The 22,769-nt window shown below is 44.2% G+C and overlaps 1 protein-coding gene across 1 annotated transcript in view; it reads right to left on the bottom strand.

Moving 5' to 3' along the window:
• Positions 1–513: 513 nt before the first annotated feature.
• LOC147711010 (dual specificity protein phosphatase 13A-like) overlaps positions 514–22,769 on the bottom strand; it is a 127,654-nt gene continuing 105,398 nt past the window's right edge. The window contains exon 3 of the mRNA XM_086920097.1: positions 514–728. Within this exon, the coding sequence (XP_086776223.1) occupies positions 514–728 (215 nt within the window). The remainder of the gene's footprint in view (positions 729–22,769) is intronic.

Below are 22,769 nucleotides of genomic sequence, written 5' to 3'. Positions count from 1 at the left end.
GGAGGTAGGCGTCTGAGAGATTAAATGACTTTAAGGAAGCCAGTGTTTTGGTGTAGCCTGATTGCCTTTGGGTGATGAATTATGCATGTTATGGGACATGTGTGGCTAGTTCTACGGTGGTCAGTAGTGCAGATGGCCAATATGTGAGTTTGCTTTGTTTGTGTGCAAAGCCTAGCATTTATGAGTGGCTGCTTGAACGTGTTTGAGGGTGGTTGGCTGTTTGTGGGTGGGTTGTCATAAGTGATTTTAAATGAGTGGGTGACGTAACTGGTTTTCAGTAGGTGGTTGTAAAGGCTGTATAGGGATGGTTGGCTGTGTGAGAGCGGATCTTGTGTTAGGTACTATATATATGTAGCATGTTTAGGGATTGAGTGGTTGACAGAGGTATGCAATACATGGCTCTGTTTGGTGTGTGTGTTGGGTAAAATTATTAGTCTAAAGGCAATAAAGTATTAATGGAAGCAGGGACATTTTCATGCCAGGTTTATTTAAACCAGTCTGATGTGGCCACTGTTAGGGCAAGTAGCAGAGCTTCCTCCTTTGGCTCAACCGCATGTCCAAGTTTCGTAGCTGTTGGAGGAATCCATCATTTGGTCGGATGTACCTCTCTCTGGTCACTAAACATACGGCCTCCATCAAGGTTCGATTGCGATAGATCATTAAGTAGGCAAGAACGATGGTGGAGTTACGGCTTAATCCAATATCACAGCAGTGTACCAGCACCTTGCCTGGAAGAGAATAAAGAGTTGGCTCAGTCTGATGTTCATGTAAATAAGAGACAGAAACAGGAGAACAACTGTTTGAAGAGAGCTAAAGGAGAGTTAAGAGACAGTAAAGGGGAAGCAAAGGAGATATGAGAGCGGAAGAAGAGCAAAGAGAGGCAGGAATGCACTTAAAGAGAGCCAACCCTAGCTCGAAAAAAAAGAGACATCTTCTTCAACCTCATCAATGCACTCAACATGGTACAGTATGCCACACAAACAACATACTCCAAAGGCAACATCCTTAACTTTGTCTTCTCAACATCACCAATATTCCAAGGCAACCCACCCATTCCCCTGGACTTGACCAACCCCTTTGCCATCACTATCGCGATGCTTAAGGCTCTACCAAGAAACTAAGGTCAACACAAAAGAGAAGACAAACCCTTCAGATCCTTCAAAGACTTCTTCATAGACAACCTAATGCTTGAACTCATCTCTCCGACGCATTCAACTTCATGTCCCCTGCCAACACTCTTTGGAACAACTTCAACAGTTTTTTAGAAAGCTACATGAACATCCATGCCTCCCAATTATAAAATGCAAGAACAAGCCAAAGCTTTCAGCAACCTGGTAATCTAAAGACCTTGCTGACAAGGAAAGATCCATTGGCAGATAGGAAGAAAATGGAATAAAAACAGATCTCCCAAGTAGCTTTGGATCCTGAAGACCCTTCGTTCAATATGCAGACAGCTCATCACATTATTCAAAGCAAGGTAGTATACGTGGAATAAAGTTCAAGATAATTGAGAACTGTAGCTACCACCTGCATGACCCACCTATTCTTCACTCCACAGAGAAGTGAAATGCTATCAATCTCTACTTCTGTTAAAAATCTATACGGTATGAAAGCACATCAATGACATCCAGCCTGCTGGATTTCTGACACCCACCTCTTCCCATAGAATCCTGCAATGGTCAGCCTTACAAACGCTATCTCTTTCAGATCTCACTGGTATACTTGAGTACCTCAAAGCTACTTCTTATGAAGATGTTTTACCATTGCCATTCATCAAAGCTCTCTCTGAAGATGCTATCTTACCCCTACTTATCATAATTAATGCCTCCCTCATTCAAAGCATCTGCCCAGAAGGAGGCCAAACCGTTCCACTACTAAACAAAGCTACACTATGCCAACTACCAGCCCATCACTCACTTAGTATTTATCGGCAAGATCATTGAAAAGAGTGTATTGAGCACCAATACTTCATCAGTGTAACTATCTCCAGCACAACTACCAGCCTGGTTTCAGAGTGCCCTGCAGTATGGAGGCTGTTACCTTACAGACTGAGTTCAAGACTCCCCTCTTTAAAGAACACTACATGGCTGTGTATCAACCATTCACAACCCAGCTTTCTCTCCTCTTTCTCATTGAATTTATGCTTGTCTTTGTCTATATTCCATGTTAACTCAGCTGTGTTTTGGCTAGGTTCATGCTAAAGAAATACCATAAACAAACATACATACATACATTCATACATAGATCAAAGGGCAATGGGCCAGGGAGTTGAAGGGATGGGCAAAGTGGACAAGAAAGTAAAGGCTACAGTAAAGGGGAAGTTAATATACAGAGCAGAGCAAAATGGAACTGAAAGTGAAGGGGGAGTAAAACTGGAGAGAAAAGGGTGGGGTAGGTAAAAACACCAGAGAGAAGAGGGCAGAGCAATTGTATAAAAGAATAAAGAGGAAGAGAGGAGGGAGACAAACAGGGTCGAAGCATGCATACGGAAGCACGCTAAGTGACTGAAAAATAGGTTGAGAGCAAGAGGGAGGAAAAGACAGAAGACTAAATAAAAATTAAAAATTAAAAAATAAAAAGAATGTGCAAAAGGGGGTAAATAGAGCAAATGATGATGTGAAGGAGAGGCCAAGAGAAGAGAAACATTACCAAGTTGGAATAGTGAACAAGCTCAAGCTGGAGCAAGTAGAACAGGATGAGAGAGCGATCGAGAAGCAGACAGTGAAAAGGAGAAAGACAGACTGAGCAGTAGGAGAAATTAAAAGAATGTGGTCTTGGGACAAAAGGGCATGGAATCCTGTAAGGCACAGAGAAAAAGGAACATGCATTGGCAACGCCAATAGGTCTCGCCTATGCTAAAGCTATTGGGTTTGCCAGTATGTGTAAAGCCATGTTGTACACAGGCGTAGCTGCTGCTCAGCACAGCAAAAAGTTCTTGTGGTAAAGAAAAGTGGGGTGGGGTGGGGTGGGGTGGAGTGGCGTAAAGTGGAGTGTTATGGAGTGCCGTAGAGTAGTGGAGAGTAGAGTTGAGTGGCCGGCGGTGTCATGGAGTGTTGCAGAGTGTCTTGGAGGGAGTAGAGTATCGTAGAGTAGTAGGGCGTAGCGTGGAGTAAAGTTGAGTGGGTAGAGTGAAGAAGAGTGTTGTGGAGTGGTGAACAGCAGAGTGGAGGTGCATAGAGAGTGTTGTGTAGAGGGTTGCAGAGTTGAGTGACGGAGAGCAAAGAAAATGTTCGTTAAGTAGAGTGTTACAGAGTGGAGTAGTGTAGGAGAGTGCAATGGGATAGAGTGGAGTAGAGTGTTGTAAAGTTGAGTGGCGCAGTATCATAAAGTGGAGTGGAGTAGTGAGTGAGTAGTAGAATAGTGTGAAGTAATGGAGTGGTATAAATGTAGTTGCGTGCAGTTGCAGAGTGAAGTAGTGTTGCATAGTGGCATAGAATGGAATAGACTTTAATGGAGTAGAGCATCGTAGAGTGGAGTATGGTAGAGTGTAGACTTGTAGAGTAGAGTACAATGGCCTGGAGTGAAGTGGCGTAAATTACAGTAGTGCAGAGTAGAGTGGTGTAGAGTGCATTGGCATATAGTGCAGTGATGGAGTGTAGCGTGACATACAGTAGAGTGGTCCAGAGTTGAGTGCAGTGGCGTAGCGTAAATTGTTTCAGAATACAGTGAAGTGGCATAGTGTGTAGTGGGTTCAGGGTAGGGTGGAGTGGTACAGGATAGAATGCGGAGGTTTACTGTAGAGTGACGTAGAGTTTAGTGATGCAGAGTAGAGTGCAGTGGCGTGGAGTGCAGTGGTGCTGAATAGATTAGAGTGGCGCGGAGTGATACAGAGTGCACTGTGTAGAGAGAAGTACAGTGGAGTGTCATGGAGTGCCGTGGAGTATTGTGGAGTGTCTTGGAGGGGGTAGAGTGCAGTAGAGTTGAGTGGCGTACAGTGAAGTAGAGTGTTGTGGAGTGGTGTACAGTAGAGTGGAGTGGCGTAGAGGGTGTTGTGTAGAGTGGAGTAGAGTGTTGTAGAGTAAAGAGCCGTAGAGCAGGGTTAATTGTCATAGAGTGGAGTAGTGTAGGAATGGAATGGCATAGAATGGAGTAGAGTGGTGTAAAGTCAAGTGGCATAGGGTCATAGAGTGGAGTGGGACAGATTGAAGAAGAGTGGTGTGGAGTGGTGTGTCACAGATTAGAGTGGAGTGATGGAGTGGTATAAAGGTAGTTGCGCAGAGAGTGGTGGAGTGAAGTAGCGTTGCAGAGTGGCATAGAGTGGAGTGGAGTATAGCGGTGTAAACCGGAGTGGTATAGATTGGAGTAGAGGGTCATAAAGTGAAGTAAAGTTTAATAGAGTGGAGCGTTGTAGAATGGAATACGGTAGAGTGTAGTGTCATGGCGTGGAGTAGAGTACAGTGGCCTGGAGTGAAGTGGTGCAGAGTAAATTGGCATAGAGTGCATTGATTTTGAGTACAGTGGTCTAGAATGCATTGGCGTAGAATGGAGTGATGGAGAGTAGCATGGCGTACAGTAGATTGGTGCAGAGTAGAGTGCAGTGGTGTAGAGTATACAGTTTCAGAGTACAGTGAAGTGGCGTAGAATCGGTTCGGAGTGGTACAGGGTAGAATGCAGTGATGAGGAGTAGAGTGGAGTAGAGGTTAGTGGCACAGAGTAGAGTGCAGTGTTGCAGAATAGATTAGAGTGCTGTGGAGTGATGCAGAGTGTAGAGGCGTAGAGTATATTGGTGTAGAGTGCAGTACAGTGGCCTAGAGTTGAGTGGCATAGAGTGCAGTGGCATTGAGTAGAGTGGTGCAGAGTAGAGTGGTGCAGAGTATAGCAGACCAGAGTAAAGTAGAGTGGCATAGAGTTGAGTGACGTAGAGTGCAATGGTGTAGAGTGGCATAGCATATAGTGGCACAAAGTGCAGTGGTGCAGAGTAGAGTGGGTCGTTCTGGCAGAGTAGAGTGGCACAGAGTGCAGTAGAGGAGAGTAGCGCAGAGTAGGGTGGCGCAAAGTCGAGTGGTGCAGAGAGCAGTGGCGTAGAGCACTTGGGTACAGAGTAGATAGAGTGGCATAGAGTGCAGTGACTTAGAGCGCAATGGTGTAGAGTGGCATAACGTGCAGTGGCTTAGAGTGCAATGGTGTGGAGTAGAGTAGTGTATAGTGCAGTGGTGGAGAGTGCAGTCTTGTAGAGTGGCACAGAGTAGAGTGTGCAAAGAACAGTGCCATAAAGTACAGTAGTGCAGAGTAGAATGGAGTGGCTTAGCCTGCAGTTGCATGGGGTGCTGGGGCATAGTGAGTTTCAGGGTAGAATATAGTGACATTCAGTGCAGTGATGCAGAGTAGTTGGCGTAAAGTGCAGAGGGCATTGGTTTTAAGTTAAGTGGGGTTTAGTGCATTGGCATAGAGTTCAGTGGTTTAAAGTATAGTGGCATAGGGGGCAGAGGCATTGTGTAGCTTGGTGCAGAGTAGAGTGGCTTAGAGTGGCGCAGTGTAGAGTTAAATGACAGATAGTGCAGTGTTGCAGAGTGGACTGTCAAAGAGTGCAGTGGTGTATAGTAGAGTGACATAGAGTGGAGTGCAATGGCATAGAGTACAGTGGTGCAGAGTAGAATAGAGTGCAGTGACATAGAGTACAATGGCGCAGTGTGCAGTGTTGTAAAGTACTGTGGAGTAGAATATGGTGGTGTAGAGCAGACTGGCATAGAGTGCAGTGGTGTAGAGTGCATTGGTTTTGAGTAAAGTGTTGTAGAGTGCAGTGGTGAGGAGTCAGGTGCAGTGGCGCAGAGTGGACTGCTGCTGAATGTAATGGCGCCAAGTGCAATGCCACTGAGTGCAGTGGAGTAGAGTAGATTGTTTCGGAGTAGAGTGGAGCTGTGCATGGTAAAGTACAGTGGCGAAGAGCAGAGTGGCATAGAGTGCAGAGTAGATTAGAGGGGCGCACAGTGGATTAGCATAGAGTGCACTGGCTTAGATTGGAGTGGTACAGAGTAGAGTGCATTGGCACAGAGTGCAGTAGCATAGAGTGCAGTGTTGCACAGTGGAATTACAGAGTAGAGTGGTGGAAAGTGGAGAGGCATGGAGTGCAATGGCGAAGGGTGTAGTGGTGCAGAGTAGAGTGCAGTAAAACAGTGTGGAGTTGAGTGGTATAGTGTGGAGTTGTGCAGAGTAGAGTGGAGTACGCATGGTGTGGTAGCGCACTGCCTTTACAGACAACACATCTTCATTGAAATGATCATTACATTTGCACAGACATACTGATGTACAGATTCCAAATGATAACGTGAGGAAATGTGATCACCTAGTGGATTGATTGTTTTGTTTGGATTCAAATATTTGTTTCCACCACACTTCTGAACTACCAGAAAATGTGCTTCATTTGGGTTTTTCTAATTATGATATATTCTGAAATATCTGACAAGTTGATTTACAAACATTTACATTTCGTTGTGTGCTAGGAAAAAAATAACATTGTACAGCCTTCCTCAAGCACTCCTCCATGAGCCAGCATGATTGTCACATAAATCTTCCTACTTTGAAGTCAGAGAAAGAAAAGTAAACACTAAGCTCCTTGGAAGACAGAGTCTGACATTTAACCTCTGTCTTTGAATGCACAGCAAATGTGGCACGATAAGAACAAGATTTAAAGGCTGTTTTCAGAAATCCAGTACTGGTTGATGAATACAGTAAATAAAGTTTGGGCAAGGGAAGGGAAGAACTCAAGCTGGACAGCGTAAAACAAATCGAGCCAGCAAATAGAAAGCCAGAAAATGCGTGTTGTAAACCACAAAGCCAATGGTAAGCAGTGGGCAAATGCATTCCGAGGGAAGCTTTCCGAATAACCCCAAGAGGTTGTTAGCTAAGCAGACAGCTGTGCTGTCTGGTAGGCTTTGACCTAAAATCGGATCGCAGAGAATAGCTTGTGTTCACGTTAGAGGTCAAAGAAGCTTTCTTAAGTTCACATTATGGGTCATCTACTATGGGGCTACTGTGCAGCATAAATTAAAGTTAAAAAAGGGCCAAAGAAGACCGTGTTGCGCTTTTCTTTTTTTTAAACTTTCAACCATGCGCCACATCAGCCGCGCTAATGTAAACATGGCTTCGAAAAACATTGTAGAGCTATTAGTCCTTGCCAAAATATATATGTGTAGATGTGTGTGTATGTGTGTGTGTGTGTGCGTCACGTGTGTAGCTTTGCTTTTGTGTGCGTTTGACTTTAGCTCTTGATAGGGTTTTACACATTTTTGGCACAAGGCTTAGACTGGAATACATTGAACTACTTATATTCTGAGTTCTCGCGGGCCATTTTCATTGAGAGGGCTGCTTCTGGCAAAGGATGCAAGCACATCGGCAGGGCCCTCTCCAGAGGTGACTGCCTGATCTTACCAAGGAGGTCAAACCACACAAACAGCTTCTCCTATTGCTAATACTTGGAGAACAACTTAGCCCAATCTCACCAGATCGGACATGGCTCATCCAACCGTACCCATCTTTTGCTTCTTTATGATGCAATTGTAAATAGCTCAGTTGGTTGGAAGTAACTACTTCAAATTCATAACTATTAAAATGAGAACACTTTTTCTGTAGTCTAAATATAGTACTGGACCTACCACAAAGATACTTCAAGTCATAAATAGATTTCAATCATATGTTTCGTTCAGTGAGTATGGCTGTCATACAAAACATAAACAAAACAACCAGTTAATCAGAGTCTGATGTGACAATGTCATTGGTTTAATAACTGTGACCCATTAAGTTGGTGGCTCCTAGAATTACAATAATATAGATACTTTGATTATTTTGAGATGACCTGATATTTTCTACTGTTGACTCTATCCAGGATTGGAGGAGTCACCAGTTTCTATTTTGAAACAACTTGGTGAGTGGCCTTTCGGACAACCCTGTTTTTCACCTTGTAATATCACTTGGTACAGACACACCCCTCTAATAAACCCCCACCCCTTTTGTATTTAGGCTTTCCTAGCGTGGTTCATTTCATCCTGAAGAAGACCCTATGTGATGCCCCCTTTCAATAATGCAGACACCAGGGTCGAAACGTTGACGTAAAACCTACTCATGTCCTTAGTCACTGTAACCATGAATAGTTGATATTGCGGGTTACTTTTGCACTTTATAATTGGATGGAGATTTTTTCATTCTTTGGTTATTTATGTATTGATGTAGTGTTTGTCAGTTCACCACTGTCACATCTCTCACTATATGTTACATCAGTCACCAATTAACTGGTTGCTTTGTTTATGTTTTGTATGACAGCCATACTCACCAAATGAAACATATGAATGAAACATATTTATGACTTGAAGTATCTTTGAGGTGTGCCCAGTACTATTTTTAGACTACTAAAAAAGAAATGTCTTCTCATTTAAATTGCTATGAATTTAAAGTAATTACTTCCAACCAACAGAACTTTTTGTAGACTATATCAATAATACCCAAGTTCCGAGGGACACATGATCACCCCTTTGACTTTAAGAGCAATTTTAAATAGCAGCACATTGTATTCCTGCTGCAACATAACACTAAAATGCTGATTCTGTTGATGAGCCACTGGCTATTACTTGTTATTTTAGCTAACCTACAATGGAATGCTTAACTGCAGACAACATGTACCAAAACAGAAGACCAACATCTATAGAGGAGCCTGACAAAGGAGGCTATAAGATAAAATCTTAGCAAGGCACTGACGGCTTTAACGTGCTGCCTTAAAACTTCAAATACCGCCCTGCACCAACTCCAACAAGGTTGGGGGAGTAAATCCTCTCAAACAGTGAACTCTCTGTCCTACTTACATACGTAGTACACATCGTTCACATACACATTACATGTAATGGGACACTCCACACCCCTTGTGGCTTCGCAACTTGCAATGTAAACATTGTGTTTCCTAACAACATTTGTTTCCTTCCTCCCCTTAACTTGGTCCTCGCGTTTCTAATGTGCACTCCATTTGAGCTACTTCACAGCTATTCCTTGCAACTCCCCACGCTCAAGACAGTGTTCCTTGTAGCTATAACATCAGCGCAGCGTGAGTAAGCTTCAAGTTCTTTGTGTGAACCCACCGCAGACTACTTTTTCTCCCAGACAAACTAGTTCTGTGGACCTGGGCATCCTTTTTGGCTAAAGGTGTGACGCCATTCCACATGATGGAATCAGCTGGAAGATACAGTCTCTACCAGCAGGTAAGTAATTTGTTCCTTACACACACATACAGTTTATGGTTGATAAAAACACAGATCAAATACCCATCATAGACTCACGTAGATTTCCCAGACACCATAAATCACACACAACACATATTGCACACTCACAAACATCAAAACTCACAATACATCTTACACAACAGAAACCACCAATTAGCAATCGCAAACAAAACACATGCACAGGTTGCCCACAGCACAGACCACATCACAAAAATCACTCAAGCAGCTGATTATATTCAAAAACAAAACAGCCCTGTCCGATGCACACATGCTCTAACAGCCACAACATGAACACTGCTTTTACCCAGGGCCACTGAAATTATGCGAATCTGCAAATGTGCAGTTTTTTGCAAAACTATGGATGAGCTGCATTTACAACATAATTCATCACCTGCTGCATAATTTGCAGATTTTAACAATAACAAATGTTTCCAGCACAAACGGATAAAAAGTTACAAAAAATGTGGCAATGCTTATTGCTGTGCAGCGGAAGGCACTTCGCAAAGGCTGAATGTTTACCTTTCAGTTGCATTTTGCTGAAAATTGGGTGGTGAACTAATACTAATAAGGTGAAACTTTGTCCAGACAGTGTGAGCATGTGTAAAAATTCAAAACAATGAATTGATACTATCACAAAATGTGTGGCATTATGCTGTATAATGTGAATGATATTGCTGCATTATTTAGTAAAGGATGTATGACGTTACAACGCATACTTTTACCATGCATGCCTTTACAACCCGGTTTTTACTTCGCAAACATTTACAACGCATAGCGCTTTGGGGTGCTGGATAGTGAAAAGTTTAATTTACTATTCCAACTCCAGTCCCCGTCAACACTAGGGAAGGTGTTGGATAGTAAATTAAACTTATTCCCTATCCTAGAGCGCCCCCAGCGCAATGCGTTGTAATGGTTTGCGTTGTAATGGTTGCGTTATAATGGTAGTGCGTTGTAAAAGTTTCGTTGTAAAGGTTGTTCACCTTTAGTAAACCCTGCAGCACAATTTGGACCTCCCTTAGCTCACAATGCGAGTGGACCTTGTTGTATGACAGAGACACGCATGGCTGAACCACGCGTGCCTCTACCATGCAGCCCCAAGAACAAATGCATCTAAACAGTGCATTCCTTTACGACACATGCCTTTACCATGCATGTCTTTACCCCTTAATTTTACGGTAAAGGCATGTTTGATAAAGAGATGTGTAGTAAAGTTCACACCCAAGCCTCTCCACCCTGAGTCCTAAAATTGTGGCCCCTGCCCTATAACCCGACACTGCCGAACACTAAACACTACCCTAACCCTAAAACCTTAAACTATCCCAATTCGCCCTGCCCTGCGCCCTAAAAAGTTCCCCTGCTCTGAAAACTGCTCCTTCCCCCGTCCTGAGCCATAGAACTCTGCCTCATACCTTAAAATCCACTCCAACCAAGCCCTAAAAACAGCCCACCTGCCCAGAAAACTGCCCCCTGAGCCCTAAAACTCTGCCCCCTACCTTAAAACGTACCCCTCAGCCCTAAAACTCTGCTCCCTACCTTAAAACAAGCATTTGCAATGCAATAGTTCTCACATTAGGAAAGTTTGAGCTATTGGTACTGTAAATGACAAATTTGTTTATGTGTTGGTTTTCGAAAATAGCGAAATTAATAGCTTTGTCATTTACAATGCCAATAGTTTTAACTTTCGCAAATGTGACACCTATAGCTTTTGTAATGCAATGTGTTGTATTTACGTGACTTAGATGTATTGATATTACAATTAATACTTAAATAAAAGTTATTGTAATTTAAAATGGCAATAGCTTAAACTTTTGTAAATAACTTCTGTGAAGATTATGTGTTCAGTGGATTTTATTGTGACGAAAATCCAAGAACAGAAGTGAAATGTTAACATTTTTTGTGACATTTGTAATAAAGCTTGAAAAGATAGATAGATAGATAGATAGATAGATAGATAGATAGATAGATAGATAGATAGATAGATAGATAGATAGATAGATAGATAGATAGATAGATAGATAGATAGATAGATAGATAGATAGATAGATGGTTGTGTGTGTGGTTGTGGTTGTGTGTGTGGTTGTGTGTGTGTGGTTGTGTGTGTGGGGTTGTGTGGTTGTGTGTGTGGTTGAGTGTGGTTGAGTGTGGTTGTGTGTGGTTGTGTGTGTGTGTGTGTGGTTGTGGTTGTGTGTGTGGTTGTGTGTGTGTGTGGTTGTGTGTCTGTGTGTGTGGTTGTGTGTGTGGGGGGTTCTGGGTGTGGGGGTTGTGTGTGGGGGTTGTGTGTATGGGGGTTGTGTGTGCAGTTGTGTTTGTGTGGGGGGTTGTGTGTGTATGGGGGGGAGTGTGTGTGTGTGGGGTGTGTGTGGGTGTGTGTGGGGGGGTTGTGGGGTTGTGTGTGTGGGGGCGTTGTGTGGTTGTGTGTGTGGGTGGGTTGTGTGTGTGGGGGGGTTCTGGTGTGGGGGTTGTGTGTGTGGGGTTTTTTGTATGTGTGTGGGGTTGTGTGTAGGGGTTGTGTGTGTGGGGGTTGTGTGTATGGGCGTTGTGTGTATGGGGGTTGTGTGTGGGGTTGTGTTTGTGTGGGGGGTTGTGTATGTGTGTGGGGGCGAGTGTGTGTGTGGGATGGGGTGTGTGTGGGGGGGTTGTGTGTGTGGGGCTGTGTGTGGGGGGTTGTGTGTGGTTGTGTGTGGGGTTGTGTGTGTGGGGTTGTTGTGTGGTTGTGTGTGGGGTTGTGTATGTGTGGTTATGTGTGTGTGGGGTTGTGTGTGTGGGGGGTTGTGTGTGTGGGGGGGTTGTGTGTGTGTGGGGTTGTGTGTGGAGTTGTGTGTGTGTGTGTGTGGGGTTGTGTGTATGGGGTTGTGTGTGTGGGGGTTGTGTGTGGGGGTTGTGTGTGGGGGTTCTGTGTGTGGGGTTGTGTGTGGGGTTGTGTGTGCGTGTGGTTGTGTGTGTGTGTTGTTGTGTGTATGGGATTGTGTGTGGGTTTGTGTGGGGTTGTGTGTGGGTTTGTATGTGTGGGTGGTATGTGTGTGTGGGGGAGGGTTGTGTGTCGGGTTGTGTGTGTGTGGTTGTTGTGTGGTTGTGTGTGGGGTTGTGTGTGTGTGTGTGGTTATGTGTGTGGGGTTGCGTGTGTGTGGGGTTGTGTGTGTGTGGAGTTGCGTGTGTGTGGGGTTGTTTGTGGGGGGGTTTGTGTGTGTGGGGGGTTTGTGTGTGTGGGGTTGCGTGTGTGGGGTGTGTGTGTGGGTGCATTGTGTGTGTGTGGGGCTGTGTGTGTGTGGGGTTGTGTGTGGGGTTGTGTGTTTGTGTGTGTGTGTGTGTGTGTGTGTCCTGGGATACCTACTGGCCAAAAGAGAAATTGTGCGGAAATGGGGAAATATTGACAGACCAAGAGTGCACGGCTGGGCGAAGGAAATGTAGAGGTGTCGATCCCTGGAAAAACTGGTGTACAAAGGCAGGGGATGCCCCAGGAATTTGGGAAGATATGGGATGTCTGGGGAACAGTGGATACCAGTAAACGCAGCTGAGGGGGGTGCAGAACAAGAAGGGATGGGGGGGCAAACACGCAATGATCGGAGATGTGCGCTGGGAGAAGAGAGTGCACAGTTATTGCTAGACAGGTAGGGGTGTTAATTAAGTCCCTGGTGAGGAAGAGCCTCTCAGTGTGGCATCCCACAGGAGGGAAGAAAACACAGGAACATTATTGATTGCAATTAGCCCCCTCCCCCATTCTGCATGTCCCCTCCCCAATCTCTCACTACCCCCTGTGGCTTCTGCTTCACAAAGGAAGAAAGACAAAAGCAAGAGTGTGGGAGGGGTCAAGGGGCGCGCTTTACAGATGGGTGCAGTAAAGGGTGAGCGCTAGGAATAAGTAAACGAGAAGGGAATCAGATGAGAAATGGGGACACAGAAGGGGCACAAGAAACAGAACTAGAAAATGGGATTTAAAGTGTGAAACGGTATAAAAGAAAGGAAGGGAAAGAGAAATACAGTAGTAAGCAAAGAGATAAACAGACATAGAACAAAATAGAAGGAGAGAATGGATGAAGTGAGGTGATGAGAAATATAAATAATTGGAGAGAAACACAGAGGTGGAAAAAAATGTCAAGAGTAGTAGAGACGGGTGAAGGAACAGAAAGGAGGATGGAAAGGGACGAAAGGAAGGTAGGGAAGGAGGTGTGGAGAGACACAAGCAGAATTGAGAGAGCAGAAAGATAGAGGGACTGAACAAGAGATGTGGAATTTGGGAGAGAAGGTGAAGGCACAGAAACAGGTAAAGAGGAAATGGTGAGAGACAAGAGAGAAGCAGCAGGAAAGAAAGGAATTGATGATGGGTGAAGGTGGCATAGGGAGATATAGAGAGTGGGAAAAGAAGGAAGGAAGGGGAAAAGGGAGAGAGGGAAGAAACTGAGAAATTAAAGAAAAGAATAAAGGGGTGGAAGAAATGAGAACTGAGTAGGTAGCACGAAGGTAACACAGAGAAGGGATGAGATCTAAAGGGATCGGAAATCGTTAGAAAGTGAACAGGAACCAGGTGAACGTAAAAATAGAAAGAGACGGGTGGGACAAGAAAGAGATAACGAAAAAAACAAGATGCAAGGGGTGTAGAAGACACAAGGGGGGGAAGCAACACAGGGAAGGAGGACATTGAAGGAGCATATGAGGACAGGACGGACGGGGCAGCAACATAGGGGTTATTTTAAAGGAACATAGATGATGCAGGTGGGGGAGACAGAAGACAGAGGGCGGGGGAAGGCAATGGGGAGAAAAACACAGGCCAACACAAATGAGGGATTGAATATAAGTCCGCTAATTTCGCGCTGCTAGCGGGTGGAAGTTTGTAATTTATTTTTGGTGTCCGCCGCTGCTTGCACCCCCGCCTGTGCCTCTAATCATAATACCATGTGACTGATCCAGGCTGCTGGAGACTCCTCGTTGGGCTATGGTTTTCAGTCACTCTGAGCCTCAGATGCAGGCTCATACTGGCCACTGAGGTTAGAGTGTGTATAAATAAATATTTAAATCATGTTGATTAAAGAACATTACTAATTTAGTTTTAGCTGTCTGCAATTCAGAACTGCTCACGTCCTCAAGCCCCTTCAGCTGCTTTAGGCATGATTCTAAATCCGGCTAAATTGCAGAATCACATATTGCTCACAATTTTATTTCTCCTGTGCCGCAGTCACCATGGACTTTACCCATTTGCTGACTGAATTTATAAATTATGTTTTTGACACTTGAGTGTGTCAACATGAGATACTTAAAAATTAGCTGATCTTGGGAGGTGACCGGAAACATGGTGTTAGTCAAATATCTTTAACTCTGCATGCCCAAACTAGATTTCGTTATGCATTTGCTACTGTAACATTAGTAGCAATGTTTATGTAATGTAGTTTCTTGATGAAGAGACCAGAACCTAATATTTTTTAGATAAAAATATTTAGTGATGAAGAGACCAGATCCTAATATCTTTAAAATAAAGATGCCCTAAACATCATCAAAATACTATGGGACATTGTAGTAGAATAAAATTAGCTGGCAGCAGTCCTACTCGAACCCTTGCATTCGGAGTGATTGGAATAGTAACTCTGCTGCTAAGACCGCTAAGCCATTTTCGTTTCCATAGGATTGTTGTCAAATTTTAAAATACAGATTTCAAAAAGAAGGCACTTATGCTGACAGTGCATCACATTAAAACAGGGCGTGCAAATATTTCCACCAGCCATTCACATTGTAAAATAAGTGATTCCCAATGCAAATGCCACATATATTTTGATTTCCTCTGTCGGAGCGGTAGCGCAGTGCGGGTGGAGGTGGAGCGAGCCATAAGGAGATGAGGTGTTTTATGTCAAACATTCATGAAGCTCGTCCGCCGGAGCCTCGCCATCTGCGCCAGCTTACTTGGCACCGGTATTGGTCAGAGTGAGGAGAGTTCTGAAACCAACATAGAATGTGGCGTCTACTTTTAAGTAATGCAAGAAGCGCTATTATTGCGGAAGCGGTGGCAGTACTGTCATCGTGAGGTAAGTATTCCAATTACTATAACGTTCACGAAGTCTTCAAAACTACCCATTAAAAGCAATACTCGGCAGAGCCGCAAACTCACAGACATTGATTTTGGTAAAGATGGGTTTGTAACGCTAGAATCGTTCATGGATGGAAGACTTCCTAATGAACATAAAGGCAAGACAAACAAGACCGTAACACACATTCTCAAACATTCAAGTCTTCGCAGACCTTCTAAAAACAAAACAGAAACGGCGGGGGGAGCGGAGTCCTTTGAAGTGCCTCGGGGACAACGCGCAGTGTTTGTGCACGGCTCGTGGATGGCGTAACGTGAAGCAGAGGCAGCGCTGCGCCGGGCATGGGGTGACAGCAGAGTCACAGCGCCACGCTGACATTGGCAGGGTGCAGCTGTCGGAAAGATTTCGTGGACACCCAGCCACCCATTCAGTAAAACAAGAAATCAAAACGCGTCTAACACGAAGAAGCTCAATCAGTGGTGTGCCACGATTTCTGTACGCGGTTTATGGCAAATGATGCAGTACTGTATTATGCGGGCACATTGTTTAAAGGCACAGACAGGGAGGGGGTGGGCAGGCTGATTAGCTGCGGAGCGGATCTCTTTGAAGGAAAGCAATTAGGGGGGAGGTGGGAGGGAGGCTGATAGGCAGAAGGCTCGGGGCAGATGTCAGATTAGAGGGAGGGGGTGGGTTGCCTGCAACTCGAGCGACCATATGAAGAGAGAGGGGGTGGGCTGCCTGCTGGGAGAAGCTTGTGTGCCTTTGATGATCGAATGCAAGCTCGTGCATGAGGAGCTTGTGGTCACGTGATTTCACGTGAACTGTTGAAAATCCTCATCGTAAAAAGTCAGCTTTGTGGATGGGCGGCAATAGGTCTCTCTACGAGACCTAAAGTACCCTGTCTCCAGCCCCACCCTGAGCCCTAAAACCGCCCCCCTCCCTTAAAACCTCCCCGCCCCAGTTCAACATACCTGGCCAATTCCCAGTCCTTCATGCAGGTCCTCCCTTCTGCTTCCTCTCCCCGTCCGCTTCGTAAGCTAGAACGCCCACTGCCTTAACCACGCATATGTGTGGTTCAAGCATATGCGTGGTTAACGCAAGTGTTATTCAGGTTTCGGTGAAAGGAAACGCGTGCTTGAAGCTGCGTTGTAGAGGCCTTTTCCTAGTGGACCTGTATATACCACAGGTTACATATACATACCACAGAATACACAGATAACAAGCAGCCTATCTCCATCACACCTAGCACACAACATGGTACATTATTACACCTAACCCACTATCTCATGATACAAACAATGCCCCACCCCCAATTGTGCACAACGTGCATAGCTAGGGTTGCCAGCCACCTACTCACATTTTAAGATTCAGCAAAGGACCGAACCATTCTTAAGTAGAACTTAATTTGTAACATCTGTATTGGTTTTTAACATGACATTTCTACTTTTGTTTATTTTAATTATCAGCCAGGGGTCATTAGGGTAGCTGTAAGATGCATATTAAATTGTTTTTTCTAACATTTACTGTATAAAAAGTGCATTGATAAGGGGGGGAAAATACCAGCTTTAGGAGATTTTTTTTAATTGTTGCACCGGCAGGGCATTAGAAGCCCGTCAGGTGGCAACCCTATCATAGCAGACCAGGCACAATTTGAAATAGCATCCGCCCTGAAAAATAACCATACCCAAGCCCATGCTATCCCTCCTCCAACACACACACCACTAAACAGGGTAGCTCATGCTTTCTGGCATTAGAAAGGGTTTCCGATCTGGAATTTTGAGAGGTGGGGATTTTCTCCATCATTTTTAGCCCAATAAAAGAAAGAAAAACATGCATTGTTTGCATTTTTAAATGAAAGCTCCCGCCAATCACCAGAGACTTCCCTGGGCCAGCTGTTACAACCCTTACTGGTTTAAGGGACCAGCAAGTTGTTTCCGGGTATATAAGTCGGGGCTCTACGAACTGGAGTTGGCAAGAGAAGGCCAAACTAACCTCTGTGGCGCTTTTCTGACTGAGGCTTTAAGTTCTACATGCAGCACACTTCTCATAACTATTGCTATTAGGTAGGAATGCTTCATCTATCATCGATCATGTGCTGATTTCTTCTAGTGTTAGCAATTTGTGCGCTACTCCGAGGGTAGTCCAGCTAGCGCTGAGCGATCACAACTGTATCACAATGACAGTTTTCCTGTGGGGTAGAAGGGTTGTAGCCCACCCAAGTACCATAGTTAATATAGTCCCCAAAAGACCTAACGGGGTTCGTATTAAATGTGATAGACTGGAAGCCACTAAACTTTTATATGAAATTGTTTTAAAATGTGGTGAAGAGATTTCCTATTGTCTTAATGATGTTGTTAGTCCCACTCAGCTGATCATTAATTTGACTAATATTAATTCTATTATTAACAGGATATTGACCCTTCTCCATCAGGCAAAAAAAGACAAATTAGAGGTTGGTTCGACCACGTGTACACTAGCCTCAAATCAACTGAAACAGGCCTTACTTTGGCAACCCAGAGACGATGCTCTGATCAAAACCCTCCGGTTTAATTATAAAATGGCCATTTCGGCAAGGAAAAGGGAATTCAATTACCGGAAGAAACATGGGACTCTCTGGCCGCAGAAACGACTAATAACATATTATTTTGGGAAACAGTTAACTCGCCTTTTTTAAAGAGTGATTGTTCCCTGAGTTTTTATCCCACGTTACATGTGAAGCTTGGGTAGCTCACTTTTCAAGCATTTTTAATCCACCAGACCATGAAGCAGGGAACATACTGAGCACAACACACAGTAATTGGCCCACCTTACCATCAAATATTATGATTGAAGAGGTACAGGTGGGCCTGAAGGGAAGCATGGGGGGTAACGCCCCGGGTCCAGACGGGGTCCCAGTAGAGGTTTACAAAGCTGCAAACGATTTATGGGGGCCCATTCTCGTTAGGGTATTCAACACAGCTGTGACAGAGCATATAACCGCTTCAAGGGGCAATTCTGTTATCATCTCCATTTACAAGAAGGGTAATAAGTCAGAAGCAAAAAACTATTGCCCCATATCGCTCCTAGACTCCTTAGTTAAGGTGATGAGTAAAGTCCTTTTAATAAGATTAGAAGAGTGGGAAAACGAAAAGGTGATAATTTCCCCAGCACAATGTGGCTTTAGGAAAGGGGTGGGAAATAAAAATCAGTGTATGAATCTGGACTTGTAAATAGGCAAATATACCTATGCCAAAGAAGGGAGATTGTACATATACTTCGCAGATCTTAGCAGCGCATTCTACCTTGTCAACTACTCAATTATTTGGCCGACTCTGCTTAGCCTTGGTGCACCTAAACCAATTATATATAATAATAACCTTTGATGCCTTGGCTTCTTGTAGGCTAGACACTATTCCTCCCTTGGACGCCCCAGCACTGGATAAACTGACTGTTAAAGTCACCTCTGGCTCTCCCAATGATCCAGCACCCCCAAACACTCTCAAACTGGCGATGGATATGATCCGCCCTATTATACTGGATGTCCTTAACACCTCCATCTCCTCCAACTCCGTTCCCCCGCCATGGAAGTGCGCAATGGTTAGAGCGCTGCTAAAAAAGCCCAATCTCGACCAAAGTAATTTAGCAAACTACCGTCCCATCTCCTTGCTCCCCTGGTTGAGCAAACTGCTTGAGAGGCACGTAAACAACATCCTAACGAACTATCTGGAGTCAAACAGTCTCCTGCGTGCCTCTCAGACAGGGTTCCGTCCGCGACATGGGACAGAAACTGCGCTTCTAGCGGTTACGGAAGAAGCAAGAGCTGTGCTGGACCAGGGTGGGAAAGTCGCCATTATTTTATTGGACCTGAGTGCCGCGTTCGACACGGTGAACCATGTCACGTTGTTGCAACGACTAACGGACATGGGCGTGTCGGGCGCGGCCCTGGAATGGCTGACGTCTTTCTTGACCGACCGGTTCTTCCAGGTCTTTGAGGGTGAGGCAGTATCATCTAAACATTCTCTCAGGTGTGGGGTTCCTCAGGGCTCCTCCCTGAGCCCCACCCTGTTTAATGTTTATATGGAGCCTCTAGACAGGATAGTCCAACCCTTCGGTGTGCGTATTGTCACCTACGCGGACGATACCCAACTGGTGGTCTCTTTAGACCACGCGGAGGGTTCGTCCCACACCTTAGGTCCCTGTCTAGAGGCGGTCGCCAGATGGATGCATTCCTCCTGTTTAAAACTCAATGGAGAGAAAACAGATGTCATTCTGTTGGGGAATTCTCCCCCCTCTGTTTTTACATCCATCTGGCCACCATGTCTGGGTGAGCCCCCGACTCCCAAGCCCCAGATAAAGAGCCTGGGGATCTGGCTCGACCCAGCCTTGAATTTCTCAGTACAAGCCACTAAGATTGCAGCCACCTGTTTTGGGTTGATGAGGATGCTGCGGAAGGTGCTCCCTCTGCTTCCTTTTCAGGCCAGGAGGATTCTTGTCCAGGCCCTGATACTGTCGCGCCTGGACTATGGGAACTCTCTTTTTTTGGGAGCCCCCTCCTTTGTCATCCAAAAGCTCCAAGTCACCCAAAACAGTGCGGCCCGCCTCCTCTACAATCTTCCTCGCCGACAGTCAGCCAGGGATGCCTTAAGAGAACTCCATTGGCTCCCTATTGCGGCGAGAGTGCAATTCAAATCTATGTGTATTTTACACAAGGCCTTCCATCACACTGGTCCCGCAATCCTGCAGACTTTGGCCACCCCCTACGTGCCTGGGCGTTCTCTCCGTTCTGGCTCCCTTCAGCTGGCCACCTCCGTCAGAGTCAAGAAGGCTCGATGGGGTGGTCGCTCCTTTTCACATAACGCGGCCAGGCTCTGGAACGCCCTCCCCCTATCTCTTCGGGAAATCACTAACCATCTTGTTTTTAGGAAAATCCTTAAAACACACCTGTATGCAAAAGCACACTGATCTGCCCTGCGCACGCGATAATAAAGAGTAAGTCATGAGCGCTACGAGGCCTCCGGGTAGATAGCGCCATACAAGTGTAATTTAATAATATATTTTCTTGCAAGGCTTTATGAGAAGCTATTGAGTAAAGTGCGATATGGGCCAGGGGGCGAATGCACGCCAAACTTTGATGTGAAAAGAGGGCTGTGTCCTCGCTCCACTCCTCTTCTCATTGCTTATCAATGAGGTGGACAAGGTTCTGCAGCTGGTACAAGCTGATACCCCTCAAATCTCTGGGAGCCCTATCCCAGTGCTGCTTTACACAGACGACGCTGTATTACTATCCAGGACCCCGGTGGGCCTACAGAGAATAATTAACAGCTTTGGGGATTTTATCAATGCAAGGAAACTGGTAATCAACAAAACAAAAACATACACTATGGTATGCAGGCTTAAATTAAAGAAATGCAAAACTTTTTATATCGATAATACTCCTGTGGATACTGTCAACACGTATTGCTACCTGGGAGTAACTTAAATAGCTAATGTTCAATTTAAGATGAACATGAGTGCACATGGGTTTTTTAGATTTGCGATAAAATTAGGTAACCGCCCAATTAAGGATTTGTTAGCAATTTATAAGGCTAGATCGGTTGCCACCGCCATTTATGGTGCAGGGGTGTGGGGCTACCACTGCAGTCAGGTAATGCAGCGTGAAGAAATTTTCTTCTTCAAGCGTCTTTAAAGTTTACCTACCTCAGCATCCACTGAGATAATACACCGGGAAATAGGATTACAGTACCTAGCAGAGATGCTCTCATTGCGACTGTTGGTGCTATGGAGGTCCATCTGGGCTAAAGATGAGACTAATTTTATCAAGTTAGTTATTATGGATTGTCTATCTCTGGATAAAACAATGTGTATTCCTTGGCTAAGATATATCAGTAATACATATAGCAAGCTGTTTAATCTATCAATTCAGTTGAATCATGTACAGGTGACTACCCTAACTAAACAGGCAATTGAGGATGTTTTTATGAACCATAAAACGGAATCTCGTATGAGAGTGGCAGGGGAAAAATTGACTTTTCAATTTTACCAATCAATCGAGACTAAAATGGGTTTATAAAACTATTTAATTCAGGTTATAAAGCCAACACATCGTTTTGTATTGCCCAGACTTAGACTTGGAATTGTACACCATCAAGTGGCTTTCCCTGTAATGATATCCTGCCTCCAGATTCGACCCCTTGTCCATGTGATGGGCAGTCCAAGCAAAGCACAGTTCACTTCATGCTCTTTTGTGATTTTTATTTTGAATTTGAGGCGTTACTATTTAAAATTGCTATTTTTAAAACAAAATGTGAGAACGCATAAAGTTGCAATGAAATTATTAGCTGATCTGGATGATCCCGGGGTCTGTTTTAATGTTGCCTTATTTATTCCAAAAGCTATAAACGTGAGGAAAAGTATTGCTCCCTAAAAGCTAGTATGTATCTGACAAGGACCTGATTTTATGTAATTTGCTGCTAAAACCTTTTAAAATTACAGTTTTTTTATCCATACATTTTAATATTGTAACTGCTTTTATGGTTGTCTGTACACACCGAATAAAGCTTATATTGAATTGAATTGACCTACAGCTGTTTTTTTCCCTTCAAATCAATGACTCCAACGAAATTAACAACCACACATGGGCAGATTTTGTTTTGTTCTGTAGGAAAGGGCGGGGAGGTGGGTGAACACCTTTTAGATGAGGATAGAATAAACAATATACTGTTTTTATCTAAATATTTTCAAACTCACTCCCAGGACTAACAAGAACTGCAATGCAAAAAGGAACTCTGCGGGAGGAGAAGGGAGGTTGTAACAATTGATGGGGCAACAAGCAAAGGAGAAGGAGGGAGAACGTACTGGATGCAATGATTGGATGCAATGACCAATGAGAAGCAAAAAGAGTGATGATGAAGCCACCCAATAGCAAGTAATTGGCGAGCTCTAAGCCCTTTTTCTTTTGTTAACAAAAAATTGTCACAAACAACAGCACATGCACTAATTCAGATGCAACCTAAAAAACAAGATTACAAAAGAAAATAAAGTTTGACAAAGTTATTTGTAGTTGTATAAGAAAAACTTGTTCCACAGTTGAAAACAAAACAATCAATACAAATGAACCAAATGGTTATTTTAGCCATTAGTTATAATAAATCTAGCCTGTGTGCACCCTCTGAGAAGCGCTTAGAGACCCCTGGATGATAAGGCGCGTTACATATCTAAATAAAAAATATAGAAATATAAATGACTTTTTTTAAAAGCTGTTACTTTTTGACAGTGCAGTGGGTGTTTGTGAGAAATATGCTCAGGGCTCTCATCAAAGTGATACACATGTGAACAAATTCAGTCATCAAAGTAGTATATCTTAAAAACAAGAACAACACACCTCATTTATATATACTATTATCTATGTACAGTCCGTAATGGTAGTCGACAATGTTTCAAACCCTCATGAAGATAGGGGAACCATCATCGGGACTCATAAGTTAAAGCGGATACCGAAACAAGGAGGACGGAGAGCTATGGGGAAGAATGGCAGCCGTCCCTGAATCTTGGTAGATTGAATAAACAGATAACAATA

Source organism: Lissotriton vulgaris, chromosome 5, assembly GCF_964263255.1.
Source record: "Lissotriton vulgaris chromosome 5, aLisVul1.2, whole genome shotgun sequence".
In the NCBI taxonomy this organism is placed as follows: domain Eukaryota; kingdom Metazoa; phylum Chordata; class Amphibia; order Caudata; family Salamandridae; genus Lissotriton; species Lissotriton vulgaris.
Note: the sequence above shows the minus strand (reverse complement) of the source record. Positions and strands in the feature narration are given on the sequence as shown.